At 36.2% G+C, this 22,357-nt stretch overlaps 1 protein-coding gene and 2 long non-coding RNA genes across 6 annotated transcripts in view; 2 read left to right on the top strand and 1 right to left on the bottom strand.

The window, feature by feature from the left end:
- The window catches only part of galt (galactose-1-phosphate uridylyltransferase), a 116,316-nt gene extending 100,030 nt beyond the window's left edge, over nucleotides 1–16,286 (top strand). The window contains exons 10-11 of the mRNA XM_052567177.1: nucleotides 2,625–2,779; nucleotides 15,837–16,286. Coding sequence (XP_052423137.1) covers nucleotides 2,625–2,779; nucleotides 15,837–15,917 — 236 coding nt within the window. The 3' untranslated portion in view covers nucleotides 15,918–16,286. The remainder of the gene's footprint in view (nucleotides 1–2,624; nucleotides 2,780–15,836) is intronic.
- Nucleotides 2,786–9,105, top strand: LOC127966286 (uncharacterized). 4 transcript variants are annotated; one of them, XR_008155574.1, is made up of 7 exons: nucleotides 2,786–5,683; nucleotides 6,528–6,627; nucleotides 6,793–6,953; nucleotides 7,628–7,743; nucleotides 7,885–7,969; nucleotides 8,478–8,605; nucleotides 8,726–9,105. It is a non-coding gene; the product is annotated as an uncharacterized LOC127966286 (long non-coding RNA). The 4 variants fall into 4 exon arrangements; XR_008155576.1 differs by lacking the exon at nucleotides 6,793–6,953; XR_008155575.1 differs by lacking the exon at nucleotides 6,793–6,953 and having other exon boundaries at nucleotides 7,593–7,743.
- On the bottom strand, nucleotides 9,789–13,682 carry LOC127966288 (uncharacterized). The gene is made up of 4 exons (XR_008155577.1): nucleotides 13,429–13,682; nucleotides 12,594–12,693; nucleotides 12,268–12,428; nucleotides 9,789–11,880 (listed from the first exon to the last, which is right to left on the bottom strand). It is a non-coding gene; the product is annotated as an uncharacterized LOC127966288 (long non-coding RNA).
- Nucleotides 16,287–22,357: the final 6,071 nt, after the last annotated feature.

Here is a 22,357-nt window from a genome sequence, read left to right as displayed (position 1 = left end):
TTTTTAATAGCTGTAAACACAATTTAATTTAATTTATTTTAATTGATATTCAATTAGACTTGGTTTCCTGAGTGCAAAGCCTTTAATTGGGTGTTTCATTAATATTCAGCAATATTCATGAATCTTAATAATGTAACAGGAAGGTCTTGTTAGGGTTAGGGTTAGGGTTGGGATAAAGCAGGGCATAAGAATGACCCAGATTCCATGCAACATTCACAATTTTATGAAGAAAGATGACATCACTGTAATTGTAAAATAAAAGTGGAATGTCTTATTGAGCTCAGATCACCAAACTTGATATTGTTGGCCATTGTGCCAAGTGTTTTTACACGTTCAGGCCGTTTACAATAAGTACAGTATTGGAGAATCTGAGCCTTACATTATTTTCACTGGCACAGGACGAAAATGGCCTGAAGCCAGCGATCTCTACATACTTTCACACTGCATTGAAGTAACTAACCCCTGAGAGCCCAGAGCCAAATGTAAGCCAGCAAAATCAACAGAATGGAGGAGAAATCCAAGACGGCCCAGAAAGAGACTTTTGAGCATGTGAGTGCTAGGAAGAGGGACCCGATCCAAACCCAGTTACAGCCAGCCAGCATGAGGCGGTGGAGAAAATGTCAGCAAAGGAAATGAACAGCCGTTTCTCCGGAGCAGTCAGGATGAATCTGATTTAACTTGCATGATATGCTTTTCATTCATTACATGGGGATAAGAGCGGGGGATCTGGGATTGGGCAGATAGCCAAACCGCTGGTTCTCACAGCCATTTTATAACTTAATATGCACCGTGAAACCTTACGAGAGATGTCTCGCATGCCACTGGCATCCAAACTTTCACTGGCCTTCTTACTGTACACTGGCTGGGTTTTTAATTACGGTTTTAGCTGAGGCCCAGTGCTGTGGTTTGCTCTGCTCAGCGTATTCAGCTTTGATGTAGCCGCAGACACCTATAAGACAGATGGATGCCAAATCAGTTTGATCAGGCAGAATCATGCAACCAGTAATTTTTTACTTTTTTGAAGGCTTTTGAGAATGTCCTCCATCAGGACAGCAAGCATTTTTTTTCTCTCTTTCTGATGTGTTGCTGAAAATGAAACACGTAGTAAACTTAATGATCCGTCGCATGCTGCGTCTGAACGTATTAATGGGATTGCTAAACTTTCATTTCTTTGCAAAGATCAGTCAATAGAGGTCTTGACATCATTCTTGTGGTCAGTGTGATATTAAACTTGACCCTATTACTTTCTTATTAAGTGTTCTTGGTCTTATTTTGCACCATTTGCCACAAAGCGTTATTTCACGAAATGAACATTTGTCTTTGTAAGATCGGTCCAACTCTGAAATGGCAGCTATTTAGCCATTATTTCATATTATGGACAAAAACACATGTAGACATTTTTCTTTTTTCTATTCTATTTTGTATCTGTAATGTATGATTATGTAGAATACTAGATTTATGTATCTATTATGTATCACGGCTGACATAAATTAAATTAAATTAAATTTAAATTTATGCATTTAGCAGACGCTTTTATCCAAAGCGACTTACAGTGCATTCAGGCCATCAATTTTTACCTATCATGTGCTCCCGGGGAATCGAACCCCCAACCTTGCGCTTGTTTGCTTGCTAAAGCAATGCTCTACCAGTTGAGCTACAGGAACACATAATAATACATAATTTACATAATTATTATGTCATTTACATAATGGATAGAGATTTGGATAGAGAGTTACATCCTAATGGATAGAGAGTAGGAATTGTAACCCGAAGGTCGCAGGTTCGAGTCTCAGGTCCGGTAGGGATTGTAGGTGAGGGGAGTGAATAACCTGTGCTCTCTCTACCTTCAATACCATGACTGAGTTGAGACCCTTGAGCAAGGCACCACACCCCCAACTTTTCATGGTGTGTGTGTTTGTTCACTACTCACTGCTATGTGTGTTTACACTTGGATGGATTAAATTCAGAGCACAAATTCCAAGTATGGGACACTATGCTTGGCCACATGTCATGTCCTTTCCTTTCCTTTCCTGTCCTTTCCTTTCCTTTCCTTTCCTTTCCTTCCTTTTTTTTTTTTTAGTTAGATTTGTTTGAAATGAGGGTGAGAACATAAGTATGATTTTTACTTTGTGTATGAACTTTTGTGTGAATAGTAACATTAATGACAGGGTTACAGCAATAATATTATATAATTATATATAATAGTATATAATTATATAGTTATAGGATTTATGCATTCGAGGGTGACTTGAACTTTTATATCTATATATTTTGCGAGTTAGCTTATTTCCCTGCAGGTAGAAGTTCATATATGACTATTTCCCTTGAACTACATTCTCATCCTCCTCACAATCTATTGCTTTCATTCCTGGTTTCATTCAGGTGTGTAACAACGTTTTTTTAACCATAGAATCGATTTGTCATGGGTAAAATCCCACTCGATTTTTTTATTTTCTCAATAATATCCAGTTCCATCTGTAAATATGTCACATTATGGATGAAAATTGGGTTGGGAATATGTTCTTCAAAGTATTTAATTAAATTGAATTCAGAAATGGTTATTCTGTTAATATGGTCTGACTGTAGTACAGTATGTGCGCTCACAGCTGTGGTTTGCTCTCCAGGGGCCCCGACAGGAAGTCATCTACAGGAAGACATGAGCCACTGGCAGCTTCATGCTCACTACTATCCTCCTCTACTGCGATCCGCAACCATCCGCAAGTTCATGGTTGGGTATGAGATGCTAGCTAATGAACAGAGGGATCTTACACCTGAACAGGTATGCTTTCCTTTAAACATAAAAAACAACAACAGCAGTCACAAAGACGTATTTTCGACTTTGCAATTGTTTTTGCTAGTTTTGGTAAAACAGATCCTATTTCATCGCAAACACAAAAAAATAATCGGTAACACATTAGTATAGGGACCAGTTCTCACTTGCTTATTAGCATGCCTATTGTTAACATATTGGCTGTTTATTTGTACATAAAGCAGATATTCTGTATGACCGTAATTGCATCCCTAATCTCACACAATACATTTAACAAATACCTTATTAACTATTAATAAGCAGCAAATTAATAGTTTACTGAAGCATAATTCGTAGTTAATGGTTTGTTAATAGCAAGAATTGGACCTTAAAATAAAGTGTGAACATATTTATAATAATTTTTTTTTATTTTTAATAATCATAACAATAATAATATAATATAACATTATACTTATTTTCTTTGTATTTTAACTACTTTTAGCAAGCTATTGGCTCTTTGTAAATGTGTATTTAGGTCTACTCACTTGATTTGAAACAAAACGACTGAGTGGTGTCCAATTTGGTCAGCAAATTTGACAGCATCGTTCGGATCACAGTTTTTAGTTTACAGGCTGGATTAGGGCTTGAGCTTATACCTCTATAGTGTATTCTTCTCCTGACTCAGGAGTGTTTTTTATCTATCTTTCCACTACATTTAGAGTTTCCACTAAGCTTTAGCTCCCCAATTATTCCTAGTTCAACACGCAAGTTGTAGATAACCTCCCTCTTTATACCGGGATTTCATGACCTAACATTACTCTGCCCCGTTTCTTCAAAACCACAGGTTAGACATGCCTTCAGAAGCAGCTTTCCTGACAACCGCTGCTGTCAGATTTTAAAATAATTGGCTAGTGAGGTGACTTTTGTTGTTTTTTCTGCCAGCAGTCCTAAAGCACCGTTATAATGTCACGCTTAACAGTTTGTGACTCTTCCAGCGGTACTGAGCTACTGTCCTCAGTATCATTGAGAGTTAGTTTAATCCTCAATGACTCATATTTCCAGCACTTCCGCACCCACCTCACCTGCTTCATTAATGTGTCCAGTCATGTGGGACTTTCTTCCTCCGTTTAAGTGTTTCTGTCAGGCACACCCAGGCCAGGGTGACCCTGCTCGGTTTGATGCTGTCAAGCGAGGGAAGGGCAGCCGAGCAGAAACCGAGTCCCCTATTTTCCTGTCTCCTTTTTCTCATCTTGGCCGCTGAAGGGTTCAGCGCGTTACTCTCTTGATTGATGCCCATCTGGATGTATTGATTGATAGCTTGATCAAATTACGACTTTCCATTCGGAAGATGTCAGGACACTGATCCGTCACGCTGTGACTCCGTCTGTCGCAGCGACTCGGGTCCAATCAGCGGCCCCCTCCCGACAGCGATCCAAGCCCTTTTCACACTCCTCGCAAACCCATTTCCCCTCAGCTTGTCCACCTGAATGTGAAATTTATCAGCGGGCAGTGAGCCTTATCAGCCCTAAACCAGGACATCTGTTTTTCTCCGAGCTAAACGAGTGAGAATGGTTCGGACTGCGATAAATTGGGCTTGGTTATCTGTCGACCTAACCTCTGTCTGCTGAGCCGGGGTTGCCATTGGTGGCGAGTTCAAGGCCAAGTTAGCGTTTGAGCACAACTAAGTGACCAGACCCCATTTTACAATCCAGTGGAGGCACAGTTTGTCTCAATTATTAGTCCTAGCTTTATTGTGATTCAGTAGAATTTGTGATATATTTTACCTCATAAAACTATATCAATATTGTTACTCCAAGTTCCGCATTAGTATTTTTGGGAAACAAAACTAGAGGTATTTTGTATTGCTTGGCGGGAAAGTAACCTATCATACAGAAAAGCATTAAAAACTGCTTAATCTGAATACTTTTCTTCTCTTTTAGAAGAAAACAAACATAACCCCAGGTATTTATTCAATACAGTGGCTAAATTAACGAAAAATTAATGAGAGTTTCAATGAGATGATGAAATGATGTTGTGGAAGTACTTTTCCTTACTCTTTTATTTAGCTATCATCCAAACTGAGGTAAAACTATAACTGGTTCCTCGAGTTGGCCGGCTGCTCAGAGTGCTCAGAGAAACCCTAGTGTCTTTGACAATGAAACTGTAGCATCCTTCTATAGTGTCAGACATTGATTTGGAAGTGCTCTATTACTGACCTGCATAGATCAATTTGAGCTACTGATGAAATAATATGCTTTGGAATGTCAGTAACACCAATTCTCACCCAAAACTAGTTGCTTATTAGCATGCATATTACTAGCATATATGCTGTTTTAGTATCATTAGGCACATATTAATAGATTATTCTGCATGACCATATTTTGGATATTTTAGACCCTTATTCCTACCCCATAAACTTAAAAACTACTGTACCTTTCTAACTATTAATAAGCATCGAATTAGAAGCTTACTGAGGCAAAAGTAGTAGTTAATAGTTAGCTAACAGTGAGAATTGGACCCCAAACTAAAGTGTTACCTGCAGACTCAGTAGAATATATAGTGTGTTATATTTTTAAATTGTTTGTAGGTGCAAATATTTGTATTTCCATGAAAATGTATGTGCAATATTATGGTCAACCGGTCAATCAACCATCCTCAGACTTTCTGGCAGGTTGTAAATTACCAACCCATTCTCACTCCAAAGGCGTCAAAAACCGAAGCATGGTCAAGCGCCCCTAGCGTCACTTTTATGACGCCAAATGTGCCTCTCGGCGTCGAATATCGAAGCACTACGACCTTCATTGCTTTCAGTGGGAAACTTTTGGCGTCAGAATTCGACACGAGGACATGAGATGTTTATCGCTATGAAATCACGTTCAAGAAGTCTCATTCAGCACACATCGCGCGATACTTGCTATCAGTTCAACAGTTTGGGTGAGTAGTCGTATATACGCTCTTTTAATGCCTTTTATCAAATGTATTCTGTCTTCTTTATTAATCAGATTAGTGCCATATGTTTAATCGCTGTATTATATCGGTCATCCGCGGCTGTCTTTGAGTTTCATTGCGTTTAAATAAATGAACACAGCTGCTAATTAGTGTGATTAAACTCTATATGTCACGTGACGTGCCATAGCCCTTCGATCCGTTTTATATTATTATTAATTTCAGGATCAATGATGTAAGTTGTATTTGTAGTAAAATCATGGTAATCACGACACAATAGTAATAAATGAAATGTGAAGTTAAAACACAGTAAATGGGACATTAGTAACTGTAACTGTAGTTTTACTATGATATATTAATAATCAATACAACAATACAATAATCACCAAACCAGCTATGTTTGTATCACTGTAATGCTAGTGTTTTTATGTGCTTTTATATGATAGATATCACAGTAATCATGTGTTCTGTACCATGCTTTTAATACCTTTTAATGTGAATCCAAAAAAAAAAAATATCAAATTAAAAATAAATAATAAAACATGTATTTTTCCATCTTGCAGTTCATTCATATCAGTTATATATATATATATATATATATATTTTTTTTTATATATATATATATATATATATTTTTTTTTTTTCTTCATATATATATATATATATATATATATATATATATTTTTTTTTTTTTCATATATATATATATATATATATATATATATATATATATAAATATATATATAAATATTTTGCTCACAGATCATTATTAACATTCTGTATATAATTCAATTTTATTTTCTCTCCCCTTTTTTATTATTTATATTTTTAGCTGAAAAGACGTAAAGGCAGTCAGCCCAGTGGTGTTTCTGGAGAGGGATTCCTTCAGAAATGGAGAAGACAGAAAGCTGCGGAGGCAGATATTTGCAGCAGTAAGTCTGTGATAGTTTGTCTCTTTTATCAAAAATTCCTGCTGTTATAATTTGTACAGCAGTTGTTGTTTCTTAAACTGTTGCACTGTCCAAATACCCACACTTGCCATCTTTTCACTTGACCACTTGATTACTTATTTGACGTCTTTCCTGTATTTGGCCTAGTGTTCGAGTGAGCATGATGACCACAAGTGTGTGTCAAACTTTTCATGACCTGATGACTGTGTTTCCCAATCCTGATCCTGGAGAACCCCAGCACTGCACGGTTTTGGCGTCTCTCTTATCTGCCTTGGAGTCTTCACTGATGAGCTGATGAGTTGAATCAGGTGTGTTTGATCAGGGAGACATCTCAAATGTGCAGTGTTGGGGTTCTCCAGGACCAGGATTGGGAGCCACTGCCTTATGGGACACTTATGTGTTTAAAGAGATTTTTAATATCTAATTATCAATATTTCACATACTGTACATTGGACAGCTTTCCATGACCTCTTGTGAGATCTCGGCAAAAAGTCTGACGATTTATTCCAAAACATGATGCATGATGGGATACACTAAGCTTTGTATAGCGCTCCGGAGCAGTATTGGAGAGGTTTAGTGTGTGTTAAGGACGCTGTGCTTTGGCATTATTAAGACCGGGGACAGTCTTGTGCACACACTGTCACGTACACACACTCTCAAGTGGCCAAGACTGCAAGTGTGGGTATCTGGACAGGGTCAAAGTCTTAAAAATGATCCCTAAACACATCACAGTCTTAATAATCCAGTTTAACACTTGTATGATATTGTACAAGCCCCAGGACGGTCTCATCTGACACTATCAAAAGAATTCATATGACTATAGCTTGTTATTAATTACTTGCTTTCAATAATGGATGCATTTAACATTTAATTATACAGCATCTTTACAGAGGTGTAATGTACAAGCTGCACGTAATTAATAATATGTCCTTCCTTCTGTCTTACAGGATTTTTTCCAGATAATGCTGTTCTTCTTTTTCAGGTCTAAAATATCGAGCTCAACAGCTATTTTAAGAGCCAACCCTCACAAACCTTCCTAAAACCTAAAAGAGCTATTACTGAGTCTCAGCGAATCTTGCCATGATCAGCTCTTCCCAGGTACATTTGTTTAGAATATTTTTTAATCAACATTTACTCATCAAATGCTCTGGTCTGAATCTTACTTTAAATTAACTTAATTATGTTTAATGAGCAATATTAATTGCACAGAGAGTAAGTAGAGATTTTCTTGTTTCACAGAAGAGAAGGAAGACCAAGGAAATGATTTGCTCAGGATGAGAAATGAAGACGGCCATCTTGAGCTCAAACAAACAGAAGTCCTCTGGTATGTGTGTGTTGAAGCAATGTTATACAACATTTTATGATGATCTCTCACAGAACTGGTCATGTCAGCCTTGATTTCGTTTTATACTATTACAATTACAGCATGTTAGCAAAGTGTGACTGGACATTTTTAATATTATGTTTTTAAAAACACACCACCTGTTTTAAAAGCAGACAAGTATCATGAAATTGGTTTAGTTGATATAAACACCAATTGACATTATTTCATTGTTTTGTAAATGTTATGTTATAAATTGTGAATTGATAGTTGATTGGTTTGAAGCCAGGCCTTACACTGCACAGACTAAAACACATTTGTGAGAGAAGTCAGGAACTTTGGAGAAAGATTCTAGAGGAAAAAAACACATTTACTGCAACAACAGATGAATTCTAGAGTCTCTGAGAACTACACATGCTAATGGAGTCTCATGAGCAAGACCTTTGCTTCTGTAACCTTTTCTTAATTCTTGCAGAATGACATATTTATTGCAGTATTTTTATTTGTACAGATGATCTCATCAGCCAAATGAGGGGTTTTGACCAAGTGATGCTCTTGAAAGGAGTGAAAGAAGAGGATGTGCTAAATTCTCTTCAGAGAAAAAGCTTCTCAAAAGGTCTCAAACCAGCTTGAAGAATGGTAAGTGTACAGTACTACAAGGTTCATAGTTGCTCACCCTGCTAAAACCACACAGAACATAAGCTGCGCTCTCTGTCCATTAAACAACTTCTTCTGCATTGTGTGTTTCACTTTGACCAGGTCTGGGATCTTAGGACTGAGAGATCCTCTGGCTGAGAACAAGCTACACCACATCAGTGCTGGACATCAACCACAAACTGTTTCCAGACACGAGAGAAGAAGATAACGATGGGGAGATGAAACCAGTTTAGATGTGATGATGGGAATCATTATTTTCTGGAACAGTATCACATGTCTTATATGTATCACATGATCTGTATCACAGTTGACTGGATGGGACTGTGTGACTTTTAAGGACATTTCATCACTCATCCGTGTGAACTGATTTATATATGAGGTTAATGTATCTTTGATGATAATTATTTTCATTGAATCTTATTTGTCTTGATGCTACTTTATCAACTTTATAGTCTATGCTTCAATAAAATGAAAATGGTGAATATTGTGTTCTGAAGATTCTTGTTAAATACATCATTTTACTAGGTAGGCTCATATGTGTTTATTTTAGACTTGGAAAAACGACATATTAATTATTGGGATTATTTTTTTATTTAAGACATGAACATTTTTGATCGGATTAATATCATCTGGGACATCAGTACACCAGAAAGTATTTTTTTATATTTTAGTAACAAATATGCACATTTTTTGTGAAATACAGGTAGTTACAAGATTAATTATTCTGCATTACAAGATGGTGCCATGGGCTTTATTGTTACAAACACTTAAGGGATAACTGAGAATGTAGCAGGAATGATCAACGTGGATCTTGTACTGCATTAAAACCAAGAGCACGCACATTACTGATGTCCAGCACATGAGGAGCAAGAGACAGGGGTGAGAGGACATTTTTACACTGATTTCGGCTAATTAGTTATATATAATGCTAATATATATATATATATATATATATATATATATATATATATATATATATATATATATATATAAATTAATATTCTTAGCACTGCATGAATTTGTCCTTGTGTAATAGTGAAGTATCACAATGTGTATACATTGTCCTTGATTACTGCTTTACAGTGGGGAATAGATAATGGCAAGTTGTTGCAGGTTCTTCCATTATATTTCTTGCCATTTACTTCAAAAATCAAAGAAATAATCTATTATTTTCATTATTAAATCATTTCTTTCTAATTTTTCCATGTTTCATCAGATGGCCTCACAATGTCCTGTCAAAAGGTATAATAGCCATGATGAATAGAATAGAAAACAGAGGACTGTGAAAACTGTCAGATATAAATGTGACTCAGCTCAGTTTGTTGTTCATGATGAGGAGAATACATATATGTAGGTTTTACTGCCCTGCTACCCCCAGGGGCCCAGTAGCACCCCCCGGAAGAGCCCAAAACTGTACATTTCAAATGGCTGTAAATCAGAGTCCAATTAACATATCAAAGAGAAAATGGGCAGGATTATTACTTATGATATGCTGATAAAATAATGTTGAGCTCAGCTTTCAGAAATAAGTGGAAAGCTGGCATAAAAGCATTTTAAATATTGCTCACTGTAAAATACCACATTTCAGCCTGCCTCTCAAATATATCACAGATGTTTGCACAATAAACATATTTAGATATCCAGTTTACCTTAAAATAAATAATTTATTTAGTTTCGTTAATAAAAAGTTTTAAACTACATTACCCACAAGCCTCCGTCGTTCTATCTATAGAAAGGCAACACTAGGGGGCTGTTTTTTGTAGTTCATTGAAGTTATGCTTAGGGTTAGGATTAGGATCTCGCTAAAGATGTCATTTTTCTCAAGATAGCAACACTTCATTGTTGACTTAATATATTACTAATGTGATGATAGGAGCAAAACATACTTTTTAACATGATGCGCTGTTTAATATGGGTTAAAAGATAGTCCAACCACAGACTGTCCTGAAAAGTCATAGCCAATGACATCAAAGCTGAGCAGCGGCGTCACACTTCCTTATCCATGTATGACAGATGTCTTTCGTTTTTCGGCTGAAGGGATAGATTCGGTTAACAATAGATTAAGCTTGCTACTTATTAGATTCTGTTTTATTAACGTCTTCACCTTCCTCCGTTGTTCAGCTTGACAAAAATTGGGCAATATTGATGTGCACATGCCCAGCAGTCGCAGTTGTATCCAACAGATAGATTCCTCTATTATAAATATAAGACACATTTTTAAGATTTGTATTTTTTTTTTTTTTTGACCAAAGACAAATATATTTACTAATCAAATAACGTGCTTCTAAAATTTACATTGTATATTACATTGTGTTTTAAAGTTAAAATTGTTCACATTTGTGTTTCTGTGATTTACCATTCTCTACCATTTGAACCCTAGGAATAAAAACAGAAATTATAAATTAATGAATGAATGAATGAACAAATAATTACATAAAGCATAATAAACATGCATATTTTTGTAAGGATCTTCCAATATTTATTGATATGTCAAACTCATTTAAAGACAACATGCCCAAATTACTACACTGCATCCTCTGTCACCAAGCTCGTTTTTGCCACCATAAAGAATAAAAAGGCAGTTATGTTGTAAACATTAACTATTTTCAGTATGCAAATGAAAATGCTTTTATTAAAAAACAAAACAGTAAATACAGTATGTCTTTCAGAGAACACTGGAAAAAGATCAATTTTATTAAAAAAAATTAAATTGACCAAAATGTTATACAACACAATGTAAATGTTTCAAACTCACAAAAAAACACCATGAAGACATGCATGTCAAGTGTGCAATATCATCTATAAAACTCAATCAGCACAGCATCAAATAAACACTGATTGTCTGAACAATGGAAGACAGAGAAAGTGTTCAGGAAAACAAACACCTGCTAGCTTTGACAATAACATCATGATTTCACTTCATGACTGGAGCTAGGGGATGACTGTGTATGAATATCTCCTTTACTAAAACTCTTAATTAAAGTCTAAAAAGTTCACTGTATGAAGCTTGAAAAAGAGAACAAAATGCTTTATCAATACGAAAAATACTATTTTTAACTATTGTTTTCATCACTGGTTCTGTAATGTATTCATTATGAGCTTATAAATAAAACAAAGTTACATCTTCTGCAAAAATCAAACCACTGCAAAGTCTAATCACTGATCCAGGGACCATATCTGTGTGTGTGGGGGATAAAGAGTTAACGAGGTGAGTCCTTGTGCATGATGGAGAACTGCAGTGTTATCCTCAAACAATCCTGTAAAACAGAAATATTACATTACATTCAACTTATACATTACACTGTGTTTTGTTTAGACCATAAAAGCAGCCTCTGTAAAGATGCTGTAAAATTAAATGTTAAATGAATCCATTATTGAAAGCAAGTAATTAATAACAAGCTATAGTCATATGAATTCTTTTGATAGTGTCAGATGAGACCGTCCTGGGGCTTGTACAATATCATACAAGTGTTAAACTGGATTATTAAGACTGTGATGTGTTTAGTACAGTATGTGAAATATTGATAATTAGATATAAAAAATCTCTATAAACACATAAGTGTCCCATAAGGCAGTGGCTCCCAATCCTGGTCCTGGAGAACCCCAACACTGCACATTTGAGATGTCTCCCTGATCAAACACACCTGATTCAACTCATCAGCTCATCAGTGAAGACTCCAAGGCAGATAAGAGAGACGCCAAAACCGTGCAGTGCTGGGGTTCTCCAGGATCAGGATTGGGAAACACAGTCATCAGGTCATGAAAAGTTTGACACACACTTGTGGTCATCATGCTCACTCGAACACTAGGCCAAATACAGGAAAGACGTCAAATAAGTAATCAAGTGGTCAAGTGAAAAGATGGCAAGTGTGGGTATTTGGACAGTGCAACAGTTTAAGAAACAACAACTGCTGTACAAATTATAACAGCAGGAATTTTTGATAAAAGAGACAAACTATCACAGACTTACTGCTGCAAATATCTGCCTCCGCAGCTTTCTGTCTTCTCCATTTCTGAAGGAATCCCTCTCCAGAAACACCACTGGGCTGACTGCCTTTACGTCTTTTCAGCTAAAAATATAAATAATAAAAAAGGGGAGAGAAAATAAAATTGAATTATATACAGAATGTTAATAATGATCTGTGAGCAAAATATTTATATATATATATATATATATATATATATATATATATATATATATATATATATATATAAACTGATATGAATGAACTGCAAGATGGAAAAATACATGTTTTATTATTTATTTTTAATTTGATTTTTTTTTTTTTTGGATTCACATTAAAAGGTATTAAAAGCATGGTACAGAACACATGATTACTGTGATATCTATCATATAAAAGCACATAAAAACACTAGCATTACAGTGATACAAACATAGCTGGTTTGGTGATTATTGTATTGTTGTATTGATTATTAATATACCATAGTAAAACTACAGTTACAGTTACTAATGTCCCATTTACTGTGTTTTAACTTCACATTTCATTTATTACTATTGTGTCGTGATTACCATGATTTTACTACAAATACAACTTACATCATTGATCCTGAAATTAATAATAATATAAAACGGATCGAAGGTCTATGGCACGTCACGTGACAGATAGAGTTTAATCACACTAATTAGCAGCTGTGTTCATTTATTTAAACGCAATGAAACTCAAAGACAGCCGCGGATGACCGATATAATACAGCGATTAAACATATGGCACTAATCTGATTAATAAAGAAGACAGAATACATTTGATAAAAGGCATTAAAAGAGCGTATATACGACTACTCACCCAAACTGTGGAACTGATAGCAAGTATCGCGCGATGTGTGCTGAATGAGACTTCTTGAACGTGATTTCATAGCGATAAACATCTCATGTCCTCGTGTCGAATTCTGACGCCAAAAGTTTCCCACTGAAAGCAATGAAGGTCGTAGTGCTTCGATAGTCGACGCCGAGAGGCACATTTGGCGTCATAAAAGTGACGCTAGGGGCGCTTGACCATGCTTCGGTTTTTGACGCCTTTGGAGTGAGAATGGGTTGAAATTACAGTGCAATCAATAAAAAAAAATTGAAAGGAATAGTCTTCCAAATGCAAAGGTTTGTTTTTTTTTTTGTTTTTTTACTATTTGCTCTATAAACTCGTATAATTTTCTTTCTTCTGTATAACACTTAAACATTATTTACCATTCAAATGAATCTGTTCTTTACACAAAGCAATTATTTGAGTTCTGAAAAATGTGCATGAGTTTTATGCAGTGTTATTTTTTTTAGTCACTTTGTTTGTTCATATTTTGAATTAGCTTTTATTTTTATATTTCGTTTTTTCTTTTTAATTTCAGTTTAAGTTTCAATGCGTTTTTAATATCTCTATTTAGCTTTAATTTATATCTCTTTCAGTTTTAGTACATCAACTTAAATGTTTTATTTGAGTACATTGCCTAAACAACAGTTCTAATTTTAATTGATTTATTTTTATTTCAGCTTTATTTTAAATAATTATATAATAGTTTACTTAATAGTAAAACATTTTTTTTATCATATGCGCTAACATTATGGCAATTTCTTTTCTCTTCCTCTGTATCTACTTTTGTGTTAAATGAAAGAAAACATGTCATATGAGCTTGCAGCGTTAATTTAATGATGGCGGTATTTAGTTTTTTTGGTTCAGTCATATAGTCTCATTAGGGCAGATTTCACCACTGCTGTCAAAACCCACTCATGTATGCCACCACTCACTATATGGCCATAATTCCAACTGGTTCCTAGCATGCACAAGCACATATTCATATGCCGGTTATTGCCAAGCATTACGTGACTCTTAGCAGGGACGCTAAGGGTAATGCAATGGGCGCTTTTTTATCTCCGGCGCTCAAACGTCATGAGTGAACGGTTTTCGTTTGGAATATCGTGCTGAACCTCTGGGGTGATTTAATGTGCTGTAACATTTATTACGGCTTTATGAATGCGACACTCCCATGGCGAGCCCAGCTGCCAGTGTTTATGAGACTGACCTCTCACTCAACGGCGGCAGCAGCCTCCGTCAGCCCGTGCCGCAGCGGCGGTTGAGGAGGAATTAAAGAGTGTTGTGGCTGAGAGATTGGATCAGGAAGTGACACAGCCGCTAGGACGTTTAATCACACCCCTGCAGAGACTTATCTCAGGAGAGAGTGGGCGACTGGTGGCTCCTCTGCTGCGAGCGCTAGACATGAATGCAGAGTCTGCCGTCGCTGGAGGGTCTGGGTCACGCTGTGTGTTTTTCAGAATGTGCTTTCACAGCAGTCTGCCTTTTTGCTATATATTTATTTTTCAAATTTATGTCTCTATCCCAGCAAATTGTGTGGATGTTTATTTGGTCCAAGCGCTTCTGGAGAACTTTGTAAGGGAGACTGGAGCTAGTTTTCACACTTTTACTCCAGGAAATATTTCTCAGTAAAGGTTTATTATTGAAAGTCTTTGAAGTTTCTGTGTAGGCACATAATGTATCTGAAGATCTACAAAAAGCTGTCGCCATTATGCAACCGTTATTCCCTACAGCTCAATAAATATGTTGACATTGTTTTGGGCCATTTTGTCACAATGGAACCATATACAGTAGTATAGATTTTAGCGCAAAAAAAAAAAAAAACAAATAAAATAAAATACTATTTCTAAAAATAATAATAAATTGCGTTAGGTAATTTTATTTTATTTTTTAGAGTTTATATTTAATGAATTTTAGGATCATTCAATGATATTTTTAAAGTACTTTTTTCATTTTATATTTTAAACTGAATTACCGTTTAGGATTGGACTCTGATTGATTGATTGTTGATTGATTTATTGAAAGACAAAAATATTACTTTTATTCAGTAGGAATTTATTAAATTGATCAAAAGTGACAGTGAAGACATTTGTAATATAACAAATACAATTATATTTCAAATTAATGTTCTTTTAAGATTTCGATTCATCAAAGAATCCTACAATGAATGAATCAGTCAATCAATAGATAGTTAGATACTGTAGATAGATAGTACATTGTAATGACATTTCACAATATTGCTATTTTGGCTTTATTTTTGATAAGCTAAATACAGCCTTGTTGAGCAGAAGAGAGAGACATGCTGTAATGTATGTGTTGTTTTGAATTGTTCACTCATTCAGAATCTTCTCTGTTTCTTGTCTGTCTTTTTCTCCCCCTTTTACTCATTTTTGCAGGCTGCAGAGCAGTTAAGGAAGCTCGGAGAGGAACATTATAAGATGAAAAAAACTGAAGGTGATGGAAGGATGGAGAACTAAAAGAGTGTGACCTGCTGGCCACCCTTTGTGTCCAACGGCCAGATAATGAGAACATAAAACTCAGAAACAGATGGAGCTGTAAGACGACTCATCTGTTTTAGTGCAAAAAGTTTACAATTTGAACTAACTTCCTTTTGAAACACTTTTTTGTCTTATCATTCAAGTTAGAAGTTAAAACTAACTCCCAAGTTCTTTCTTTTTTTCAGGGCCCTAAAAGCCAAATCATGTGAGCTGGTAATTGCTTAGTTGAGAGCCAATTTGATTGCCAATGATTTTCAGAAAAGTTTGAAATGATAAGTTGTAATCTTTGCTTGTGTGCTTTAAAAAAAATTTTTTTTTAAATAAAGTTCTTCCTTTTTGGCTAACTACCATATGTCTACTCAAAACACCAGAAACCATGTGTCAGCATATTAGCAACTATTCAAAACATCCCAGAAATGCTCTCAAAACAACCCAGAACACCCTAGCAACTAAAGAATACCCTAGAAACCATTTACTATATTCCCTAGAAAGCCAATGTAAACACTGTGTCAGCTGCCTAGCAACATCTTAGAAACCACTCTAACAATACCTTAACATCCTAACCACCACCTAAAAACACCCTATAAACATCATCTATAGCAACCTAGACACAGCCTAGCATCAACTTACAACTTACTTTAGCAACTGTCCAATAACTCCCAGATAACACTGCCTAGAAACACTCTCAGATAACACTGCCTGAAACCATCCTAACAACCAACCAATGAACACCCTAGCAACCATCTACTGTAACACCACCTTAAAACATCTTAGCCACCACTTAAAGCCACAGTATAAATCACCTATAACAACCTAGAAATTACCTAGCAACCACTTTCAACCACAACCACTACACGCAAAACACCTTAGCACTGATTTAGGGCACTCTAGCAAATGCCTTGAAACACAGCAACAACCCAGAACACCATAGCAACTACAGTTCCAGAAAATCCTAGCAGCCATCTAAGAACACTAACAACCATCCAGTGCATCATAGCACTGTATCAACTGCCTAGCAACACACTTAATGCTGCCCCACCAATCACTGAACACACAAGCAACTGTCTGTCAACGCCTTACAATATCTTAGCCTCCACATAAATTCACAATATAAACCATATAGCCTATAACAATCTAGACATGACCTAGCAACCACATTCTAAAACACTTTAGAAACCACATATTAGCAACCAACTTAAAACCACACAGAACAAATACCTAGAAACACTCAGAACACCCTAGCAAATACAGTAGCAGAATATTCTAGCAACCATCTAAAAAAACAATACAGTACATCATAGCAACCACCTAGAACACTGTAACAACTGCCTAGCAACACTCTAGCAACCACCTACTCTAAAGCCTTAGAAAGTCTTATCCACCATTTCGGTATAAACCACCTTGCTTATACTGTAACAACCTAGAAGTGACTTAGCAATCACCTACACCTTAGCAACTGTCTAACAACTCCCAGGAAACTACCAAAAACACCCTAGAAACCATATAACAACACCTTAGCAACAAGCCAAACAACAACAGTACCACTAGAAAATCCTAGCAACCGTCTTAGAACACTAGAAGCCATCCAATATAACCAACACTGTATCAACTGCCTGCAAACACCCTAGAAACCACTGTAACAATCACAGAACACCCTATTAACCATCTTAAACATTCTAGAAATACATGCCATGCCTACCAGCGTGTGACATGACATACAGCCAAGTATGGTGACCCATACCAGTATTCATGCTCTGCATTTAACCCATCCAAAGTGCACACACACAGCAGTGAACACACACACACACACTGTGTACACACACCCAGAGCAGTGGGCAGCTATTCACGCTGCGACACCCGGGGAGCAGTTGGGGGTTCGGTGCCTTGCTCAAGGGCACCTCAGTCGTGGTATTGCCAACCCATGACTCCAACCCACAATCCTAGGGTTAGGAGTTAAACTCTCTAACCGCTAAGCCACGACTTCCCCAGGAATGACATACAGTACTGTAGCTACCACCTACAACATACTGTAGCAACTGTCAAACAACTTCCAGGCAACTACCAAAAACACATTGGAATTCATATATAAACACCTTAGCAACAACTAAGAACATCCAAACAACTACAGTACCAGAAAATCCTAACAACTGTCTATGAACACTAACAGTCATCCAATACAACTCAACAGAACACTATATCAGCTGCTAGCAAACACCCTAGAAACTATACTAACAACCACAAAACAGCCTCAGCAATCGTATAATACCGCCTTAAAAAACTCTGACCTAAAAAATTGACCTAGCTGCCACATGGGGCCTAATGGCTAGAGCGTTGGATTTGTAACCTGATGGTCGTGGGTTCAAGTCTCAGTCCTGGCAGGTATTGTGGTTATGGGAAGTGACTGACCAGCGCTCTCTTTCACCTTCAATACCACGACTGAAGTGAGACCCCTGAGCAAAGCACTGAGTCTCCAACTATTCCCTGGGCGATGTACACCCTTAGCTCTCGGATGGGTTAAATGCAGAGCACAAATTCTGAGTATGACACACCATACTTGGCTACACGTCACTCACTCACATAGATTAATCAGGATGACAAGTTTTGCACAGACAAGCATTTCTTCTGAGAACATAAAATCCAGTAAAATTTTCCTTTATTCATTATTAGCAGGAACTTTCTCCGGGTATACTGGCAATTTCCAACTTGGCTTTCTGTAGCCGTTAAAACGGAAAGTGTAATTGACGGCCTCGGGGCAGCTCGCTTAATGAGGGAAATGTGTTCAGCGGATCAGTTTTCCTTTTCCTGCGCTGCACCTGCTGGGCCGCAGTTCCGTTTACGCCGGCGTGCAAATGGCTGACATTGAGAGGCGAAACGTTTTTCTTGTCAAGCCAATTTACAGTGGCATAACAGAAGGTCTCTCTCCCACGCCAGGTGCTCCATCATTCTCTCTGTCAGGGATTCTCAGTGTACTTAAGAACGTGAGCAGGCCCAGTCTGTCTGTGGCGCCATCCATCTGTTCAGGTGTCTGTTGTCATAGAGAACGAAGGGTTGCAATTGTTCAGAGCAGACGCCGGGGATGGATGAGCTCTTCAACATGCTGCGGTGAAATCATAAAGAAAACCACATAAGTTTGGGTTCATTGTGCTTTTGTTGTCATAACACTGGAAAGGAAGTTCACAGAAACCTGCCCCCTTCACTTTGGCTGCATTTACACTGCAAGGTCTAATGCACAGATCCCACATTCTGATATTATTTTCCCGCCATCTGTTTACGTTCACTTACATAGCCATAACAGACTGTGTTTACATTAATACCCAGTCAGAGCGTGCAATGATGCACTGCCCAAATTGATCTGCACTGTGCTTTCACTGCTTCACAAAATCAATTCTTGCAGTGCTGTCCAGTGGCCTCATGTTAATACTGGTGTGTGCTGTATGGTTTAGTAAAGTACTGCAGTTTTTCATTCCTTTGGACCATAAATCCATAATTTTTTTTTTTTTTTTTAAATCCGCATCAAATGGAACTTACATACAATAATTTATATAATATCTGAAGATATTTAATTACATAGGAGAAAAAAAGGGAAGCCATTTTGTTAAACTATAATAAATATAAAAAATAGTGCAACATGCAGAATTATTTTTGCAAGCAAATATTCAACACAAATGTTAAATAAAATATTTGGAAAATGATTTTCAAAAATAAAAAAAAGTTATGTGTACACATACACCCATTATACACCATATATATATATATATATATATATATATATATATATATATATATATATATATATATATATATATATATATATATATATATATGGTGTATGATGTATACACACACACACACAAACACACACACTTTAAATCAAAACCTTGAAATTATTAAGATTTTTAATGTTATTGAAAAAGGTCAGTTATGTACTTATTTTTTTATTTATTATTTATGCTTTTTTTTAAATGCGTTAAATAGTATTTATATATATATATATATATATATATATATATATATATATATATATATATATATATATATATATATATATATATATAATAAAAGACTATTATGATTATATGATATTTTATTTGAAATGCAAAGCTGAATTTTCAGCATCATTTCCCATTCTCTTTAGTGTCACATGATCAGTCTAAAGTGCTCCCTGTGGAAATAAAAGGTCAGGTCAGTCAATCACAATGTATTCTGGGATACAGTTATTAGTGCAGTGTGCGTCGCTATATACTGCCATTTTGTCAAATGTCGCAAGCATACAGAAAATCTGCATAATACGCAAACTATACATACCTAATACTGCTGAACAAGATTTGGTATGTATTTTTTGTTTGTTTATATATTGACTATTCAGACAAAACCCAATTCTGTCGAGGAGTGGCTACACCCACTGCTAAGCCTCATTGGTAATTGTGTTACATCGCATCATGAATGATTTTTCTTTCAGTGAGGACAAAAGATGAAAACAAACATCTGGCAAAGCCTCTGAATCAGACAGTCTTTCATTTGTACAGTTTTCTTATGTTACAGGTTTATATTCTTTTAACTTTTTTTTCTTTTATTTTCCCTGAGTGCTCAAATGTTTTCAAAGGCTGTACACTGCAGAAAAAAATGTCATATGGCTGCTTCTGGAAAAACAACTTTTTGTCATCTGTCATTTTTGTTCCCGTACAGTTTCAATCTCTTCACATTTTATAGAACTTGTGAACAAGCTGCAACTTCTGTATATGAAAAATCCACACAGAATAAGCAACAATGGCTTGCTTGCTGTCCAGCGAAGGTCATTTTTCCTCGACTCTAAGATTGGGTCCTTGTGCTGTCATCCGTTAACTGAGCGTTCCCTCCCTTAAGCTTCATCACACCAGCCTCACTGTCTTTTCCAGGCTCACAATCCTGAGCTTCTTCAAACCCTTCTTACATTAAAAAACCCTCCTGGTTGGCTGCTCGCCCGAGTTTGCCGATTGATACTCTTCGATCACTCCGATTGTCATAAGAGCCAGTTGTTGCCAGCCGCCCACTCTGAAGTTTGTGGCAAACTCCTCACACACATCACGACAACAACCCCTTGAGGCTGTTCATTTATCTTCAGCACAGTTTATAGGTTGTGAATGCCATTACCAGCCGGGCCTGTCTGAAATCCATAAGGAGATACGTGTTTATTAAAAAGATGTCTTGTAATCAATAGCAGTTTTTCCCTTTCGATGGAGAGCTGCTGTATGTTATCTCACCAGTGAGTGACATTGATAATAGTGGATCAATTTTGTTTTTTAGGAGGCTATTTAAGCAATCTATAATATCGCAGGAGGGATAATGCATCTTAGTCAGGCTGCTCGCCTTTTGCTGAGGGGTCTGAAATAATGTTGAAAATAGCTGTCAAAGGTTTATAGAAGATGAATTGATGTCAGAATAATGGAGGATATCTGCAATATCAGATATGGGTGCTGTTGCATCAAAACTTTATATGGTACAAGCAAGTCATTTTAAGTCAACATTGAATCAAAGTTAAGCCTATTTACTCTCATTACTTGTAACTTCAGGGGCGTCATGCATTTTTTATGAAACTTTGATTATATTTTCAATGCAGTGTAATAAATACCTTGCCTTATAGGCCTGATTATACACCTCTCAATTATGAACACGAGTAAGATATAATATTTCCTTACTCTGTGGTTTAAACATAAAAAAAAACGGTACAATGTAACATTTTAAGTCTTGCATGGATTTTGTGGTACGAATATTTTGTAGCTTCTACCAGCAAGCTCCACAAATCACATGATCATAATAGTTTACCTATACAGTGCCATAAAGGCACATATTTGTATTTCAATAGCATTTTCTTGCAAAAGCATTGCGTTCCCCTGAGAAGCGTTTCATTTGAGTCTACGTTTTCTTGAAGAAGTAATGCTTTCCCACAAAGAAGCTTTGCGTTTGGTCAAAAAACATTTGTCTTTTCACACATAACATTCTAGTGAGAAACTTTATATTAGCTCGTTCCAAAAAAACGTTGCATTTGCTCAGAGAACATTTGCAATTTCTTACAAAAGAATTGCATTCCCCCAAGAAAAAATAAAATAAATAAATAAAATGTGCCTTTTCTCGTAAAAATCGCAATGTAAGTAAAGTGTTCTGCAGATGCCGCTTAATGCTGACTTTAAATTGGTGCTCAGCAAAAATCTATAAAATGATAAATGTGGTTTTTCCTCAAAGGTCTAAAATGATATGAACATTTATGTTAATTGATGTATATTCTGGCTGTGCCTGAAGAACTTGTTGTAGACAAACATTTGAACTCATGAACATTCAGACAGTTATCCTACAACTCAACAAATGTAAACACACAAAATGCCAAATGCACTTTCATGCTTATCAGATGGATACAATCTGCTATTCATACAAACACTCATGAT

The sequence above is a fragment of the Carassius gibelio genome, chromosome B10, assembly GCF_023724105.1.
Source record: "Carassius gibelio isolate Cgi1373 ecotype wild population from Czech Republic chromosome B10, carGib1.2-hapl.c, whole genome shotgun sequence".
Lineage (NCBI taxonomy): Eukaryota > Metazoa > Chordata > Actinopteri > Cypriniformes > Cyprinidae > Carassius > Carassius gibelio.
The sequence above is the reverse complement of the archived record's forward strand: the minus strand, read 5'-3'. Positions and strand labels throughout refer to the sequence as shown.